Source organism: Desmodus rotundus, chromosome 3, assembly GCF_022682495.2.
Source record: "Desmodus rotundus isolate HL8 chromosome 3, HLdesRot8A.1, whole genome shotgun sequence".
NCBI lineage: Eukaryota > Metazoa > Chordata > Mammalia > Chiroptera > Phyllostomidae > Desmodus > Desmodus rotundus.
Window position 1 is genome coordinate 121,130,062 of NC_071389.1, and position 19,892 is coordinate 121,149,953.

A 19,892-nucleotide genomic window follows, 5' to 3' on the forward strand; every position below is an offset into this window, starting at 1 on the left:
GATAGGAAGCTGCTGCAGTAATCTAGGCAGGCTGGGATGAAAGTCTGGCTTAGGTGGAGGTTGTGGGGATGGGTGTGGGAGGTATGACATGTGTTTCTGTGGTGTGCCTTTGGTTCTAAGCACATTTCTTTAATAAGTAGTCTGTTTCTCAGAAAAATGTCCTGAGGATGATGATGTTATAATTTACAAAATTGAACATTCACTGAACCGCTACAAATTCTAGGCACTGTGCTAAGCACTGAACATTTACAGGTTTGAGTCTCATTATAGATCTGTTATATCCATTTTGTAGATGAGGAATTGAGATATTATAATTTGCCCAGTATCACATGATAAATGAGTGGTAGAGTTGAGCATTGTACATAGATATGAGTGGTTACAGAGTTAAAACCTTAAACATAAGAATTTATGTTTTATTTAATGTTTTAGTTATTGAGTTTATTTTATTAAATATTAAGGATATTAAAGACAAACAAGTTTTCTGTTGTAGGAACTCACGTAATGGAAGGCTCTGGAAGAATGGTAGTTACTGCTGTAGGTGTAAATTCTCAAACTGGAATTATCTTTACCTTACTTGGAGCTGGAGGTGAAGAGGAAGAGAAGAAAGATGAGAAGAAAAAGGAAAAGAAAAGTAAGAATGGCAATTTGCTATAAGAATTGGTATTTGGAAATATCGCAACTGAGTTGTAAGAACTGGTACAAAAACATACGCTTCTTTCATGAGATTTGATATGAAAAATTCTACAAAAAGTTACACTGTTACCCAATATTGCACTTTCAAGTGGTAGAATTACTGGAGGGGGAGTTTTTCTTTTAGATTAAATAACCCAGAAAGCCTTTTAGTGAAGGCATCGATCCCCTTTTCCATGGGGTAAATTCATCATCTCTTTCAACACTTCCATTGCCTTTATGCTGTTTATTCTCTAGTTTTAGAATCTCCATGTCATCTGACCAGAAAAATGAATTAAACTCTTGCTTCCTGTTTCCTTATTTTTTCTGCTACTTCAGTAGTAGCTTTCTTTGTCCACCTTATTACATTTTGCTCTCCTTGAGATTTATCTTCTTCAAGTTTTCTATGTAGATTTTCCAGTCTGTACTCATGGAGTTGATTTTTGGACATAAGACCAAGACTTCACTCTGACACCTGTCCTGCTTGTCGTGTTACATTCAGCTCATTGTCAGATACGAAGATCTTCAATGTGATCTTTGCTGTCCTTCCCGGTAATCTGTCATCAGCAAACTTGCTAACTGTAGTTCATCTACAAGGATCTTGTAAGAAAATCCATCATACATAAGGAGACAACTTAGACTCATTTAGTTGGGCAGCATGGTACTTTTTTTAAAAAGTTCTCCCCACCCTGCTTCTAAGTATCTGCTATACCACACTTTCCTTCCACTCAGGATCATTCCTGCAAAGTTTTTTTTCCCTTTAAGTTGACAGCAGTTTACTGTGGTTTAACTGCTTAACTTTGCTTACTGTTAACTTAGAGCAATAATCCCATATTTCTCTCACACATGTAAGTATTTTGAGATCTAAAATAAATGCCTCACTAAAAATCTTGGTTTGCTTTAACTACAACAGTGTTTATAATATTTAGGTGTGTTGTTCTTTGGGTTTTGTCTTTAGCTGTGAAATCTTAATTTCAAACAAAAACATGTTTGAAAAGTTCTTGCTGCAAGTGAGGATAGCAAGCTCCACATTCTAGATTTTTCCTGTCTCTCACCACAGGCCTCCCATGTGCCTCCTTAGGTAGAGTGGAAGGCAGTTTGAAAACCAGTAGTAATGATACCATTTATCTAATGCTTTCTATGCATTATCTTACTAATCATCACCATCATAAGATACAAAGACTCTTGTTCCTGTTGAATACCCTGAGGCTTATGGAGGTCATGTAACTTGTTCCAGGTCCAAAATCTAGTAAGTGGCAGATCAGACCCACTTGCCTGGCTCAAGAGTCTGTGCTCTTGACCATCTGGTGTACCCCATCCTAATTTACAGGAGTCTAGTCAAGGAGCCCTATTAGAAAAGAAAGGGCAGTTTGTATCATGACTTGGCTCTTACTGATTCCACAGTGTCTTTTTCAGTAAGCAGCCTTTTTTATGTCTTATACCCCTGTTTTTCTTAACCCAGTCAAAGGTATTCCAGGGATTAATATCTAACTCATTGTCTACCATATTTGATTCTTGCATTTTTTTTGTTTTTAATAGAACCAGACACCATTTTTTCATCTGGACTTCCAGGCCTCCTCCTAGTCAAAAGCAGTCCATGGTAGAGTAATCTGTCTCAGTTCCCTTAGGAGTCTGGAATGTGGCTCTCTGGTCTCTCTCCAGACTTGAGGTCATTGAAAGTAGCCAGGTGTTTTCTTACTATCTCCTCATTTACCTTGAGCCTCTGTTCCTTCTTGACCACATTTGTTCCATGCTTTCCAGTTTGAAGATAGTTCTCCTTGATAGAGAAGTTGGAAGAAATACAGCCTGAATGATTCTGCTTCCCCTTTGTCATTTCTAATATTATCCTGTCTACTTCCAAACAACAGACCCATTCCCCCCTTGATGACTTTATTGCTTTAGACATTCTCATCTTTCTTTTCTCCAGATCTAAGCCAGTTGTTCGAATTATATTAACTGATAGTACTTGCCTCCCCTGTCTTTATGCATGCTGTTTTTGTTTTCATTCCCATCAAAGCTGTCCACTGTACTGTGTTTCTGTGACATTCTCCCTCCCTCTGTACCCCTGTCCTTTTATGCTTTCTTAGGATTATACTGTATTTAATTTGAAATCCTCTTGTATTGTACTGGGGTTTATTACAGCATAAAAACGAGTAAAACCTTACAGAGAAAGAAAACAAGTATAGATGCAAAAGTTAAGATTCAGTGAGTGAGTGACCCAGCAGGTGATTAGAAGCCAGATGCTTTCTAACCTGTACACAAATACAAACACACATACCGTTGTGTAATAGTGCTGTTACAGAAATGTGAACTACCTCTGCATAATTTAGCATGCCTGTACTCATTTCTTTTGGAAAGCTTTTATTCCCATTTTGTTCCTACAGATAAGAAACAAGATGGAGCTATTGAGAATCGCAACAAAGGTAAATTCAAGAGGATAAAACTGCAGTTAGCTTCTTTTCATTATATCCAAAAATGTATCTACTGTGTACTGTATTTATCCAAAAATATAAGATACATGTAGCAAGGGAAATCAGTAATGTATACTGACTTGGTTAAACTCTTCCTATTAGTGCCTAAGGCATGCTGTCTTCACAATGTCAGTAAGATTTTAATTGTGATTTGTGGTTGCAAGTATAGAAAAATCCAAATGTAGGTAACTTTCAACTTAAACATTTAGGGTATTATAATAGTGATTACTATATTATTACTAGCAAAAATGCATAAGAAACAAATTATGTAACAAATATTTTTGCACTATTTAGGAATCTATACACACAGGTGTTTCTGTATGTGTAAGATAATACATAATGTATGTTATAGACATAAATCATATGGAAGGGATTTGTGATGTTTGGAATAAGTCTCATTACCTAACACAACACAGGGGGAGAGAAATGATTTAGTTCTCAGTTTATTCTTCTCACGCCTCATCCGTGTTACCTGGCACCGCATTCTCAGATCTGGTACAGAGTTTCACAACCAAGTCTCACTGTTGTCTTATTTTCTCTGGGTAGACATACACACGTGCATACACAAAGCAGAATGTTTAAATCTTTTCTAGTTTCTAAAAGAAAACTTATTTTTATCTAAACTTTCTTCAAAATGTCAAGTTATGCGTGCCTTTAAAATGCAATGAAATTACATTTGCTCTTAAATGTAGCAAAAGCCCAGGATGGTGCAGCCATGGAAATGCAGCCTTTGAAGAGTGAGGATGGTGGAGACAGTGATGAAAAAGACAAAAAGAAAGCAAATCTGCCAAAAAAGGAAAAATCTGTTTTACAAGGGAAACTTACAAAGCTGGCTGTTCAGATTGGCAAAGCAGGTATGATATACAAAGGAAATAAGGTGTTTTGTTTTAAAATATGCCACCTTCCCGCTTAAAAATCATTTTTTGACATAGAGCTGGAAAATCTTTGCTTTGTGAGTGGAAGAGCAGTTAAAAATATTTTCAGTTTTATTCACAATGTACCAGGCCTTTTGAGTTATTATAGCTCCTTGTAATATTCATTGCAGCTTAGAGGCTGTTACCCCATTTTACATAGAGGGCCATGTCCTTATCAGTGGTCCTGGTAGGACTGATGCCTAAGTCTGCCCTATTCACAAGCCCCGTGCTCTCGTCTCTGAATTTTTGGGAACAATATAGAGGGCAAGCAGTGAGGTTACGCAACTATATTTTAACAAAATGAAAATTCACCACACATTTTGTTCTTTTTAGTATTTATGAAAAATTGAAGTGTATGTTTTTCTAAAAGTTATAATTTAGTTAAATAAATGGATTAGAGCATCATCCTGGTGAGGCTGAAATTACTAAATTACTGCTATCACTAGAAAACACGTGTTGAGAGAACTACTTACTCTATTAAAGAAGAAAAGTAGCTCTTAGATGAAAAGAGCATGCCCTGCAGCAGTACCCCCTTTGTCAGTCAGCACATGTTATTAAAATCGCTAAAATTACATTATCCTGTTACTTCCTAGGAATATGTTGGAAAAAGTTTTTATTTCTGTCCTCAAGAAGTTTATTATCTAATAGCAAATATTTGTTCTGTTTTTTGTAATATGTAGGCAAATGGTAATACTGACTCTATAGTGTTTGGGATAAGGGTGGATTTAGGATAATGATGGTGTCTAATAAGCATTGGATTGGATTATTAGACCCAGGAAAGTGGATTTGTCTTATTTTTTAATACTCATTGTTAGAGGCTAAATAACACCAAATAGAGAGGTTAGTAATATATGATTACCTCTTGTTTTTCTAAGTTAATGGAGTAATAAGAATAGACTGAAAATAGTAATGCAGATAATTTCTTAATAAGAAAGGTAGCATTGAATATTTAATTCAGTTCTCCTCATTCATCAGATTCTTATTGGATCCTCTTTCAGCAACAGGCAAGTTACCAACATGTAAAGCACCAGTTTATTCTAAGCTTTTGGTATTTCCTTGTCATTCCCTATTATTTTGTCCCCACTTTAGTAGATGATCGAAGATACAGTTAAGTCTAGGAAAGAATCATGAACACTTTTCCCCCAGTTCTGAGGACAGGTCTATACTTGGATGCAAAAATTAAATATGACAATGTCAAGTGCTTAAAAAGAGGTTAACACTTTCCCAGAGAAATTAAAATAAGGGGTAACCAAACCAGTTATTCTTCCAGTGGCCAGTTTGTAACTGACAGTGGGTCGTGTCTAGAATATTTAAATAATTATATTTTTCTTTTCTTTGTATACTGAAAGGTTTGTTGATGTCTGCCATCACAGTTATCATTCTAGTATTATATTTTGTTATTGATACATTCTGGGTTCAGAAGAGACCATGGCTTGCCGAATGCACACCGATTTACATACAGTATTTTGTGAAATTCTTCATTATTGGAGTTACAGTTTTAGTGGTAGCCGTGCCAGAAGGTCTTCCACTTGCAGTCACCATCTCATTGGCTTACTCGGTCAAGGTAAGTAGAAATGCTTAAGCAGATGTACTGTTTAAAGCCCCAGCTGGTGTAGAAAATGTACATCTGGTTACTCTTGTTTCTGATTCTGAAAGTAAGAATTCCATAAATTTACACTTGTTTGCTTTAGAAATGCTTTCATTGATTCCCTCTCTTCCCCTAGCCGAAGCTCCCTGTACACAGAGACCTGTACATTCCATGGAGAACAGCCTTGCCACAGAACTAAGCATAACTCTGCTAGGCATATTTCTGCCTTAATTTTCATTGTGTGGTAGTTTCATTGTCAAGTCATGTTCCCTCCTTTTTCCCATTTGTAAGATAAGAATGTCATTTACTTGTGGTATAAGAGCAAAGAGGGTTCACTCCAATCCAACCTCCTAAAGCTTCCTTGTTTCCATTTTCCTATTCTCATTGCTTCATGAGGTAGGCAGACTCATTTTCCTAAAAACAGTAATTCAGCATGTTGTTTCCTTGCATAAAACTTAAGTGGCTTTTCAGACACTTCAGAATAAAATCCCAGCTCCTTCCCATGGCCTGAGGGCCCTGCCTAGTCTGGCTCTTGCTTACCTCTTGGTGCTAATTGTCTACCTCTCTCCTTCTGGTCTACCTCAGCATTCTTCCAGTTGTTCTCACATATCCCAACTGTGTTCCCACAGCTCACTTATTCCTTCCTTCGAATCACCTCTTTTCTTTATTCAGATCTCTTTACATGTCACCTTCATGGACAATTCGATTTACAGTAGCTCAGTCACTATTGTTTTCCAAGTAGAATGCTAAAAAATTGTGCTTTGATGGCTTTGCTAACTGCTATTTACCTAAAGCGATAAACTGAAGGTTATTAATTTATTTTTATCAGTTGTATACTTTATATGGAAAAGGTGATTTTAAAAGGTTTGTCTTGGACAGTTTTAATCTTTCTTTCGAAATGGCTTCACAAGTAAAATTATACTTAAAGAATGCTGCTCTTGTCAATTGCTGTTGTTAATTAGCAGTCAAGTGTCATCATTGACACTGAGCAGTATGAAGCAGTCATTATTTCTGTTGTAACTCTTGTCCCGGTGCTCCCAAGTATTTTACAGTAGACCTGTCATGATAAGACTATTTTCTCATTACTGTTAGAGGTTAGTTTTTTCAGACATTTAACATCTTTGGTTTCAAAAATAAAATGGTAAATGTATCAAAATGATGAAATAAATACAATGGGATTATTTGTCCTTTTTTAATTTTTTAAGATAATTATAAGTAATTGAAGTAAACGTATTTTAGACACATTTATCAGTCATTTTACCAACACTGGCAGTAGTTCATTTTGAATAGTCGTTAATGATACTAATTTTTCAGTTGATCAGAAAGATATGGGCAGGATTAATTTGTGTTCCTTCCATAGAAAGTGAGAGCATTTTAACTACTGTTCTTTAACCTTTTTTGTTTACCTTCAGTGTTACCAACACTGTCCTTTCCACTGAGGTGTAGTTTCTATGCATCCTATGTTAGTGCTGTGCAAAATCGAACACATTTTCTTTACTGAAGAAAGAACTTCATTCGTTTAATCTTTAGTATTAATTCAAATCACAAGTAATTTTGGAGGTACACATCTTCTTCCCCCTATTTATTTGTTTAAGGAACCAGTTTTTTGCAACATCTTACATATTGGTAGTCAAAGAGCACACTTTGAAAAACAACTCTGTTATTTTTAACCCATTTCACATATGTTTTCAGAATTAATTATCAAGTATTTTAACTTAAATGCCTTTTGGGACTACTGTGAAAACTCTTTAATTTTTTAGAAATGATCTTTTTTGTACTTGTAAATAAGAGAAAGAGATGATCCGAGGGGTGAGAATACCAAATGCATCAGCATGTAGAAAAGATAAAAAACAACCCACTCTGGTTTTTATTTAGTACGTTAACTTAATCTATCAGAGTCAAAAAAAAAAAAAAATCAGGCAACTACATGCCTACAACCTGTATATTTTAATTGATACAGACTACTTTTTCCTTGGTGATCGATATAAGAATCTTTTCCACTTTATAAGGAGACTTAATCCTGAAGTGTAATATACTCTTACACTGCTGTAAGTACCTCTGTACTTACAGTACAGATTGTCATTGCTCGTAATTTGAGTGCACCTCACAGAAGCGGATGGAGGAGTGGAGTCAGTGTGATTTGCAGATGGGTGCAGGTATCTGTATTCACTTACTAGACATTATGTTACGCAGCGGTCAGATTCTCGAAACCTCAGAAATTTTATTTGAATTCAGTAGGTCAAATATACTTACAATTCTGTATTAAATTCCTAGTTTGTACCGTGTATCTGTATATATGAGTAGCTGGGAGTTTTTGTTCTGATTTTAAGCAGTTTATAATTTGAATGTGATGAGGCTGTTGGTTTTATATGCAGCTTAACTCGATTTTTTTGTCACTGTAGAAAATGATGAAAGATAATAACTTGGTAAGGCATCTGGATGCTTGTGAAACCATGGGAAATGCTACAGCCATTTGTTCAGATAAAACAGGAACATTGACAATGAACAGAATGACAGTCGTTCAAGCTTACATAAATGAAAAACATTATAAAAAGGTTCCTGAACCAGAAGCTATTCCACCAAATATCTTGTCCTATCTTGTAACAGGAATTTCTGTGAATTGTGCTTATACATCAAAAATACTGGTAGGTTTCTTTAATAATTTATACATGAAAATTGATTTTTAATTTGTAATTAGATTATATGTAGCTCTTTAGACCTGTTGAAAAACTGAATTGTGTTGTGTTTAAAAGGCATATAGCCATATAATGTATGTTTCTTTGATACAGTTTGTTTTGTGAGTAAAATCTGTTGGTCAACACATACATTTTGTTTGCCTGTCATTTTTCTCTTCCTACATTTTTGATTTCCTGTAGTTAGATACGCTCAAGCCTTATACCAGAAGAAGTTCTTAATTTTAAATTCTTAGTAAGCTTATTTTGTAAAGACCAGGCTATCCTCCTTTTATAAACTAAAATAAAAAGACTTTTGTAGAAAGTCAATTGTCAATTTTTTTTGAAACCAGTTTCAACTTAAAATAACGTTTCCTATATGTTTGCTGTACGTTCTTCTCGCTTCTCAATACCTCCTACCTATCAGGTGATGCTTAGACCTTTTGGAACTAACTCAGTGAAGTAATTCTAGACTTGTACTATCTTAAACTAAAATATTTTCAACTTTGCAAGTTTTAAAAGCCTTACTTAAAACAAAGCATGAAATTACTTCACTTGATATGTGTTCTCATTATTTATGGACAAAGATTATGAACAAAATTAATATTGCAAGTTGTTTAATGACAATATACATGAATTGGATTATCGGACTGGAGAGTGATGGGGATCTTGGTCGTAGATCTAACTTTGTCTTTTACTAGCTGAACATCTGAGCTTTACTTGCTTCAGTTAAGTAAAGATGGTCACATCTACCCTTAATACTGTTGTGATGATTGCATGAGGTGAAACTTTTGAAGAGAATATGAAAAAAATAAAGCTTTTATGTATATTGTATTCAGGCAACAGTGCTTTATTTTAATGGATAAACTTTTGTTTTAAGCCATAACAGTTTTAGAATGAATTTTTAATTATTTAATATAAATGTTCAGTGAAAACAGGAGAAGGAAATGAATTGAAGTCCCACTATGTATCAGGAACCAACTTTTAAACTTCAATGTCTTATTTAATTCTTGGGTCATAAGTACTCCTGTTTTTCAGATGCTGACGCCAAGGACCACAACCTTTGGGTAACTTACCAAAAGTTCACGTAGCTAGTAACTGGCACAGCTGAGATTGGAATCCGTGTCATTCTCGTCCCAGAACTCCTTTCTACTTCATCTTTCTCTGTCCCTCTCTGAAATGCCTATGTTAATAGAAGTTTCCTATGTAATTTTGTTTTAAAATGCTGCATTCTGTTTTATGTAATAAATTAAACTGTCATAGAGAAGCAAGATGATACTAGCTAGCCTCTAAACCTTTTTCTCTTACAGCCACCAGAGAAAGAGGGTGGATTACCTCGTCATGTTGGTAATAAAACTGAATGTGCCTTGTTGGGACTTCTTTTGGATTTAAAACGGGATTATCAGGATGTTAGAAATGAAATACCAGAAGAAGCATTATACAAAGTCTACACCTTTAATTCTGTTAGGAAGTCCATGAGTACTGTCCTGAAAAATTCAGATGGAAGTTATCGAATATTCAGCAAGGGTGCATCTGAGATAATTCTGAAAAAGTAAGAGTAAAATGCTTAGATGAATAAATTGCTAAGTACAGTTGCTGTATGGAATACCTACTATGTTGTTATTGTTGCTGTTTTCATTTTCGTGAATATCAGGCATTTGATAGCACCTCAGAGCTTTTTAGGATATTTTAATGGTATCAGATATTTGTCCATGTTATTCTGCTGTTTTATACTCCAGTTTCTTTTATTTCTAACTGTTCTACTACAGGGATAATGAGCCCTGACATTCAATCTGGTATATCTAATAAAGTAAATCTTGATATTTGTTTTGACATGTTGATTTCATTTTTATATAGGATCATGAAAAATAAGCGTCTTATAAAAGAAAACTGAAGTTTTTATATTCAACACTACATTATAGACAGTAAATGCAAAAATGTGATGAAAAAGCAAAGCATTTAAAACTAGATATTAAGAATTCTGTTTTTATATTAGAGTGAGGCTCTATCATGCTTATGTGGCTATGGTATCATATTTAAATATCTCCTGTCATTTCTTTTTGAACGGTAAACTTTCTTTACTATCTTCATATAGACAGGTAGTTCAGATTTTAATATTATTTGTTAATCTATAATTTCCCTAAAGTTAATGTGCTGTTACAGGTGTTGGAAATTATTTTGGTTTCTTTAATTACAGCAGAAAAGTAGGAAACTTTTAAAAAATGTTAAGAGCAGTTTTAGAAATACAGAACTCATTTGAAATTATAGCATTTAAAATACGTCTACTTTTAATTTGCTTTTAAATGGGCTATAATTAGTGCTATCTTAATGAATACTTGACAGATCATGGTCTAATAGGCTTAAGAGACAAGTGTATATTTAATGATAAGGCAGCATATGAAAAATGGGTAATGTTTAAGGATGAGAGATTTTGCTGTGAATGATGCGGCATTTGAGATAAGTTTTGGTATGAAGTAAGAGCATCACAGTGAAAAGAAGCCACATCCAAGGAAAGGAGGTGGGATACGGAGGCCATAGTGGGGGAATAGATAGTAGTATAGTTCAACAGAGAAGACATGGGCTGTATTGGCACACAGGCCACCTACAGCTTTCTTCCCTTTACAGTAAGCTTGGTCATGTGATTTCAGTGTGAAAGAGCAGAAATTTTGCATCCATGGCTTGCTGGGTAGCAGATAGATGGTACAGGGGAAATTTTTTAAATCAAGAATCGATCAGGCTTTGACACTTTCTTGTACCTCACTAGCTTTGGGATTTTAGGAAAATTCTTTCCTTAGATTTCATTTTCCTCAACTCAGAATGAGAGGAATAGCCACAAACTCTGCAACAATGAAATAATATAATGCATAGCATGGAGTCTAATAGATAGTAAAAAAGATATATCAGAAACTGTTTCCAAGTGATATTTACATTTTGTTGTAGAGGCTCTTAAACATTAGGCTGAGCAGTTCAAACTTAGTTAAGTAGGCCAGATACTGTGACTGAAGTGTTTTTTCCCATCAGATAGTAGAATGATCAAAGCTGGGATTGAAGACAATTCTTGCATCAGGAAATAAGGCGGGTTGGAGGAAAATAAAATGGACTGTAGACAGATATCAAAAGGCTAACACAATAGCTCTAACTCAAAGTCAGAGCCGAGCCAGAAGAAGTCACTAGCAGGGGGAAGAGAAAGGAGAGACACTATTCAAAAGACTGTTGAGAGGACAAATATATAGGACTTATGAGGTAATATTATATAGATAAAGTATTCAGGTGAGATTTTAGATTATAGCAGGTCTTCTAATAACATTGTTTCACTCAACATCATTTGTTATAACGTTGATGAGATGCCATGGGAACTTAATTCTTGTTTGCATCAATTAGCCTATGGTAAAATTTGTTCTGTTATATACATCATTTTCACTTAAAGCTACAGAACCTATCGATGCATTAAGTGAGGACTCAGAGTACACTGGAATTGTTGGGGTGATGTTGATGTTTGTTAGATGGACGCTGAGGAGGCAGCTTTAGTCTTCCCAACAGTAAGAATAAGGTACTGGTACAACTTCTGAGTGGGTTCTTCCGCAGTGATGGAGAGCTTTGGAAAACAAAACAGAAAACGTAGATTTGGGAATCACCTGCCTAGAAGCAGGAGGAGGTAGCATCACCAAGGGAGAGGAGCATAGAGAGGCTATGTGAAAAATAAACTTTAAATAGGGAAGGCTGCAGTGCACCTTTTATTTACCAGATAATTAAAAGAGTGTGGTTACTATCACTGACAGTTAAACTATTTTGGCATCATCTCTCTCATTCTAATAGAATATTTATTTTAACAAGAAGGGTTTTGTTTGTTTGTTTTTTCCTGTTATAGTAAAACAGGATAGGTGATGAAACAACATCTCAGGTAAGGGGTTGCTTGAACTTGGTTTTTTACTGTAAAAGAAGAAATATTTGTGAATTTTATGTTCATCAAAATTAATGTCTAACTCTGTACCAAAATGGATAGGTGCCTAGTTTATTCTCCTCTGTCAGTAGGGGTTCTTTGTGAAAATATGAAAGCTCAGCAGTTCTAAAAGAAAAGGTTTAGAGGATATTTAGAGAATAATTGATAAAGTGGAAAACTACCAAAGGAAAACCATAAAAATTAGAACTGTCTGTTTTAGAAAGGGGAGAGTGAAAAGTGAGTATGATTTAAGTCTGTAAAAATACAACATGTGTAACTCTCTAAATTCCAGATACCAGATCCCATGATTTCTAGCCCTTCCAGTTCACTTAAATGGCATTAACCATTATTTTTGTTAATTATTGATGTTTGGATTCAACATTTCCTTTTAGGTGTTTCAAAATCTTGAGTGCTAATGGTGAGGCAAAAGTATTCAGACCAAGGGACCGTGATGATATTGTAAAAACTGTGATTGAACCGATGGCATCAGAAGGCTTGAGAACCATATGTCTTGCATTCAGAGATTTCCCAGCAGGAGAACCAGAACCAGAGTGGGATAATGAAAATGATATTGTCACCGGCCTTACATGCATTGCTGTTGTGGGGATTGAAGATCCTGTGAGACCCGAGGTGGTGAAACATTCTGTGCTCTGCATGTGCAGAATCTCTTAACTATAGAGGACCTAGGCACTAACTGTAACCACTTTGCTAGTAAAATTCTCAGTGTTGATGATTTTTTTCTGTGTGAATCAAAGATGAGTGAAGTAATAGTGCTTGTTAATGCAATACTGTTCTGGGTTTAGACAGCTTCTTTCTGAGATGCTGTGTTTATAGCACCATGACCTAGCATAGTGCCTTCAACTGAGTAAGTTTTTCAGTTGATATTTATATTAAATTAAATATCACTCCATTAAGTTGTTTTCAGTCTCTAGACCAGCACTGTCCAGTTGAACTCTGTGATGATGGAAATGTTCTATATATTATTCAGCACAGTAGCCACTGGCCACATGTGACACCGAGTTCTTTATGTGTGGCTAGTACAATTGAAAAACTGAATTTTTCATATTACTTGATGTAAATTTAAATATTTTGCTACCATATTGGACAGCATGCAGCTCTAGACTTTGCTTTTCTTTAGGGTTTTTGGGTTTTTTTTTTTTTTTTAAGTTTATTGAGTTACTACTGTGTCCAGGTACTGTACTAGAGATGAAAATTTTGGGGATCTAACTGCTGGCCTTCTTAAAGAAGTCAGTGCTGTGAGTGGGGGATAGACAAACGTATGACAGTTTCAACCCAGGTTGTTAGTACTTTGTTAGATATATAGAGCGTGTTATGTGAGCACAGAACACGAGCCCTGAACCTAGTCTAAAGTAACAGCATCTTTTGAGTTCTACTGTATGCCAGACACAATGCCAAATGCTTTTACGTGTATAATTTCTTTTAATGTTCACCTGTATGAACTATTATTACTCTCATTTGACAGGTGAAAAAAAAAGTTAAGATATGTAGAGGTGATGTTTAGACCGTAGAGCAAGCTAGTGTGTTTAAATCCTGGCGCTCTCTAAAACACATGTGCCTAAAAGACCACTAGGCTACATTAAGCACTGCAGTGGTCAAGTAAAACTTCCTAGAGGTTAATTACCTGATCTGAGTCTTAAAGGATAAGAAGGTATTAAGCTAAACCAAGAGCGATAGCAGCAAGCACATTCTGAGCAGAGAAGCAATATGAGTAAAAAAACAAAGGTAAAAATAGCTTTTGTTTGCCATGAACTAATTGATTCAACCCCCAGTATATAGTACCAGGAACTCTTTTAGAACTAGAAATACTGCAGTTATAAATAGAATTGCCATGAAACTTACATTCTAGAGAAGACAATCAAACTGACAAAATTATAAATACGCCAAATGAAAATACATTCTCTGATGAATAAGACTTGGTCCCTGCCCTCATAGGCCTTACATTCTGGACGGCATGGGGGAGAGGGTCTGTAGTGACATTAGTAAGACAAATTAAGTATGATAAGGGCAGTAAAGGATAAGCACATGGTGATGAAATGAGGTAACAGAGGCCACATTAAGAACCTCTGAGGATATGACATCTGAGCTGAGATCTGATGGCTGAATGTGAGCCAGCATGTAGATAGCCGCAGGAAGAGTATCCCAGGCAAGTGGAACAACACACACAGAGGCCTGAAGTTGAGAAAGTATTTGTTTCAAAGATGGAAAGGAGGCCAATGTGGCTAAAAGTGTGGACAAGAAGGGCCAGATAAGGGCTCTGAATTTTATTCTAAAATTAAGGAAATTTAGGCTTGGAAGTGACGTGATTCATGTTGTGTAAATACTGTTTGGGGTACTGTGTAAGATACGAACCAGAAAGAAAGGGGAGTCGAAGCAGAGAAGCCAGGAAGATCATTGCAGTAATCGCAGGCAAGATATGATCATGGCCTAAAATGACAGATGTGGCTCGGCAGAAGGGAGAAATGGGGATGATTTCAAAGTAAATCGTGGTAGAACCAATGAGAATGAATAGGTTGGGTTGGGATATACTGTAGAGGTGTCTGAAACATTCATATATATGTCAGGTAGGCATTCAGACCTAGGAGTCTGAAAGTGGTCTAGGCTGAACCATTCATATTTGAGGTTAAAGATCTTCTGAGGAAAGGATGTAGCTACAGAGGGTTTAAGACTGCCGTATCTCCACAATTAGATATCTTCTAGAAGAGGGGTAATCAGTCTCTGATTTGCATAACAGGGTGGGTGGGAGGTGCTAATAAGAATCAAAAGAAGCAGAATATTTAGAGATCAAGATAAATTCAGTTTCGGGTTTTGGGGTTTCATATGCTTATGAAACATCGAAGTGGATGATTTTTCCAACATTTGGTCAGAGGAAAACCATTCAAAGTTTGATACATTGAGTTATAGCTTAAATCTTACCTAAATATAATATTAAATCAGGATGTCCACAACTTTTGTCCTGTGGAAAATGTATTTTCTTGTGTTCTTGGCGTTGAGGTTGATGGAGAGTTTTATCTTTTTTAAACGTGATAGTTTTTTCAGTATCACAGATCAGAAGGGTACTTTTCTACTAAAATGAAACAATGTAATATGAAACACCTTTCTCTGAGTATTCTACACTATGCAGTTCTGATTAGAGAATCTTCATTAGTTGATGATACCTAGGACAAATCCAGTTGTATTGCATATGCATAAGTACTTGAACAAGATACTTAGCTTCTCTTCAATTTCTTATCTGTAAAAGTAGAGGTAGTTTGTGAGTTTTAGGTGGAAGTATTTGCTGTTTAGCGGGCAATTAATAAATGTTAGTTTGCCTTTCTTAAATATTATTTGCCACATAATTTTAACCTGAGACCAGTTTCTTTCTGTCATTCATTGTCCCCCTATTCCAAGCAATCTCAGGATATCACCTTACAGTGAGTGCTTAGGTGGAGAAATTTGGGTTACATTTTATCTCAAATGAGATATCAGGATATATGTTACATTGGCACAGCAGACCAGTGTTCAGAGACTGATTCACTTACTTATTTTCTTAAATAATCTGGGCAGGCTCTGTCCTTTCACTCACCTCTGTGTCACCAGCACCTAGCATACTGCCTGGCATTCAGTCAATACTAGTTTAAATGAATGCACGTGATGTTTCGCTCCGGTGATTTGAATAACTAAGAGTTGACTGGATGGAGGTATATAATTTTAAATTGTAAATCCTAAAATTTATACATACATATTTATTTATGTTGCAAGTAATTAAATTACACGTGTTTCAAGACAATGGTACCCATAGTACCCTGTCCAGCATATGCTCCTCCTTGGAAAATACCCAAGGGTGACTCTTTTCCCAAAGATATTTAATTCAGTAGTTCAACAAGTATAAGCTCCTCTTATATGCCAGACACTTGCTTGTTAAAAGAATGAAAGACACTGTACTAGACATTGGTGATGAAAAGGTAAGGGTTCTATCCTGAAGAAGCTCATTGATTTGCTGAAAACTTAGGTAAACAAATAACTATAATTTGATGTGCTATAATAGAGGTAATGTACAGTGCAAATTTTGCTAGGTAGGCCATGAAAACTCCCAGAGATGTTAAACTATATTTACAGTAGAGGTCATAAACAGTTGACAGGTCAAATTAAGCCTTCAGTCACATGTGTGTGTTTAAAACATTAAATATTGAGAGAGTACGCATAAATCCGGGTTATTGCTTTCTCTTAAAATTGTAGGTTCAGTCAACATTGGGCGCTCATTTCCCCATGGTAAAAGCAGGCTAGGGCTGAGTACCATATTTTGCCATGTATAATGTGTACTTTTTTGAGGGAAAAATAAGATGTGCATTATACATGGGTAGTACTAACTACACATCTATAAATGTTTTTAATTCTTTTATTTATGCTTATGCATTGAAAGTGTAACTAGAAAGCAATAATGATATCCATATGCAAAATAATACCTTGGAAACTGATAATCGGTTTTGTTTCTAAATATAAGTAAGTAAATAGTTGAATTAAAAAATTAAAATGAGAGATTTCTTTTTCGTGAAAGTTTGGACCAAAAATGTAGGTGTGCATTATACATGGCAAAATACAGTTGCTCTTTTATTGAGCCTTCAGCTCAGAGTTTGTCATTTTCAGCATGTTTTCCTCATGTTACTTGGGTGGCTGTCTTTTTTGTTACCTGCATTTGCATTTTCAACCTCTAGTATGGATTTTCTGGTGTGAGAAGACAGGAAAGGTTCTCTAGGCAAAGGGAATTGAGAAACAGGCACAGAAATACAAGTAAATCATTTAGCTATCACGTTATAGATAATGGAGAAAATTTTAAGATAAATTTAGAAAAGTATTCTGAGGCTCAGATGTGATACTGTTACACTAGAACTTTCTGGTCATATAACAGTAGGGGAGTTACCATATGTTTCTAAGAAAGTGTATTAGAACAAGAACTATTCTGTCAAGTATGTCATGTTTTATAGGAGGAACAAACATAAAGACAGGGATATGAATTAAAAAGGTATTGCAATAGCTTGGACAACAAGCAGTAGGAACAAGGTATAAGCTATAGCTCTTCAGGGTGTATAGGGTAAGGGAGATGGAAGAGGTCAGATGACCCTTAGATTTCTGTTAGATAATAAATACAATAAATAGGTTTCAAAAACAAAATATGGACACAAATTTTGACACCCATTTTTTGTGTGTGTGGATCTATGAATCCAGCTATCGCAGTGAGATGGGAGAAAGATTTAGCTTTGAATATTACTAACTCATACATGGTAACTGAAGGTTGAGAGTAGGCGAGCTACCCATAACCATAAAGAACCCCAGCATTTACTCTGCTGTTGTATGGATAAGCAATAAAATCAGGAAGGTAGGAAGCCAGCCAAAGAACAACTGCCTGATGTTTGCGAGGGAGAAAAGTTGTTTAAAAAGCTTTTGGTAAATAAATAATGCAAACAGATTAAGTTGGATGACAACTAAAAATGAAGCCTGAACTAGGACTGTGGTAGTAGAAGAGGAAAGAAGAGATTATTGGGAGTAATTCAAGAAATACTGAATATTGAGAGGAAATTAAAGTTGTCATTTCTAGGACTGTGAGCTAATGCATATATTTGTTCAGTGGGATTTTTCCCTCTGGAAGTACTAATTTTATTTTGTAATACAGACTTTTTTTTTTTTTCATGTAAACCAGGTACCAGATGCAATAAAGAAATGTCAGAGGGCTGGAATTACTGTGCGGATGGTCACTGGTGATAATATTAATACTGCTCGGGCTATTGCTACCAAATGTGGTATTTTACATCCTGGGGAAGATTTCCTATGCCTAGAAGGTAAAGATTTCAACAGAAGAATACGAAATGAAAAAGGAGAGGTATGAGTTTTTATTTATTTTTTAATATTTTTAATGTATTAGAAATTCCATTCAAGAAATACATATTGAATATGCACTCTGTTAGGCATTATGAGTACATGCAGCCCACACCTCAAGAAGCAAAACACGAGCATTTTAGGAAATGCCAGTGTGAGTGTACAAATTTGTGAGCACTTTTCTTCATTTTAGGCCAATTTCAGAAATTCGTTGTATGAGCAAGTAATAGAAGATGACTTTGGAAAGGTTGATAGGGAGCATATTTTATGGGACCCCAAACTCTGAGCTGCTTATGCTAAATGAAAGAGCTTCTGTTTTCATAGGCAGTGGGGAGATTTTAAAAATTTGATCTTAAAATGATACACATAGCAGTGACTTTCAAGCTTTGAGTATGCATTGGTTACCTGGAAAACTTTAAAATATTGGTAGGTAGGCCCCCACCCTAGAGCATTTAAAAAGCTGAACCTGGGCCCTTGTTTAAGAATTTACATTTCTAACAAGTTGCCGGCAATTTCTGGTATTACTAATCTGTTAACCACACTTTGAGAACCACTGATACTACTCTAGGAAACTAATTTGAAATTATGAAACTAGGTTTGGGCACATTTTAACTTTGACAAAAATTTATAGATTGAACAAGAGCGGATAGACAAGATTTGGCCAAAGCTTCGAGTGCTTGCAAGATCATCTCCTACTGACAAGCATACGCTGGTTAAAGGTGAGTAGACTTGTGTCATTATTTCACAGTGTCTTAATACAGAAATGTCTTCTGCTTCCTGAAATGGGAATAGATACCAAATAGTAGATTGAATCATGGATATCGTCTTTCCCAATAAAGTCTAAATACATTTCCTTTTGGTACCGTAAGTGAATGTGTTAATCTTGAGTGATTAAAACAGGATACTGCTCTTAATTTAACTCCAGTTTCTGGAGTTGCTCCTTGCCCAATATCTCAGCAGTTCCCATTCCTCTATGTTGGTTTAATTATTTATTTTTAACCTTGAGTCTGTAAAACTGACTCATCTGGATATTCTGCAGAATCACCTTGTTAATTAAAGGGAACATTTTTACAGCCCAAATATTTACTTTAATTTCAGGTATAATTGACAGTACTGTCTCAGAACAACGTCAGGTTGTAGCAGTAACCGGTGATGGTACAAATGATGGTCCGGCACTAAAGAAAGCTGATGTTGGATTTGCAATGGTAGGAACTTACCTATTCAAGTGTAACTCACTGGCTGGGATTTTTGTTCAGAATTTGTTATGGTGGTTTTTTACTAGATTTCAATTGATTTTAGATACTGTCTCAAGATTAGTTTCAGGAACAATACATAAGCCTAAATTGATTTACGAGTCTAATTAGTTTATACACTAACGGTGTTTGATGTAGTGAACTCTGGCTGGAAAGTGACTTCTTTTGAACAATTATAAGATCATACATTGACCTTGTACTCTGTAAAATACCTAAGTGTTTATCATTTCATCTGAACCTTGCAACAGTCCCTTTCAGAAGACAGACTCAGAACAGTTATATGTATTAAAGTCAAAAAATAATTGATAATCTTCCACTCAACTGAAAATGTCTCTTAATAGTAACTGAGTGCCATCATCTTATAGTTAATGTATATAATCATTTCTGATAGGAAAAAAAAATCTACTCTTACCCCTCACCACGTTCTCAAGTTAGATTTGACTGTTTAAAGCACTAGAAAATTAAAGCATTTCAGTTATTTTGTGCTGGGTCTTTGGTACTGTAGCTATAGTAC

General features: G+C 35.5%; 1 protein-coding gene across 4 annotated transcripts in view; it reads left to right on the forward strand.

Annotated features, from left to right (window-relative positions):
* The window catches only part of ATP2B1 (ATPase plasma membrane Ca2+ transporting 1), a 120,181-nt gene that overhangs the window by 76,007 nt on the left and 24,282 nt on the right, over window positions 1–19,892 (forward strand). For all 4 annotated transcript variants that reach the window (XM_053921001.2, XM_024571411.3, XM_024571330.4 and 1 more), the window contains exons 6-15: window positions 491–631; window positions 3,054–3,092; window positions 3,833–3,994; window positions 5,404–5,618; window positions 8,045–8,287; window positions 9,625–9,866; window positions 12,647–12,884; window positions 17,950–18,129; window positions 18,757–18,844; window positions 19,224–19,330. In XM_053921001.2, coding sequence (XP_053776976.1) covers window positions 491–631; window positions 3,054–3,092; window positions 3,833–3,994; window positions 5,404–5,618; window positions 8,045–8,287; window positions 9,625–9,866; window positions 12,647–12,884; window positions 17,950–18,129; window positions 18,757–18,844; window positions 19,224–19,330 — 1,655 coding nt within the window. The remainder of the gene's footprint in view (window positions 1–490; window positions 632–3,053; window positions 3,093–3,832; window positions 3,995–5,403; window positions 5,619–8,044; window positions 8,288–9,624; window positions 9,867–12,646; window positions 12,885–17,949; window positions 18,130–18,756; window positions 18,845–19,223; window positions 19,331–19,892) is intronic.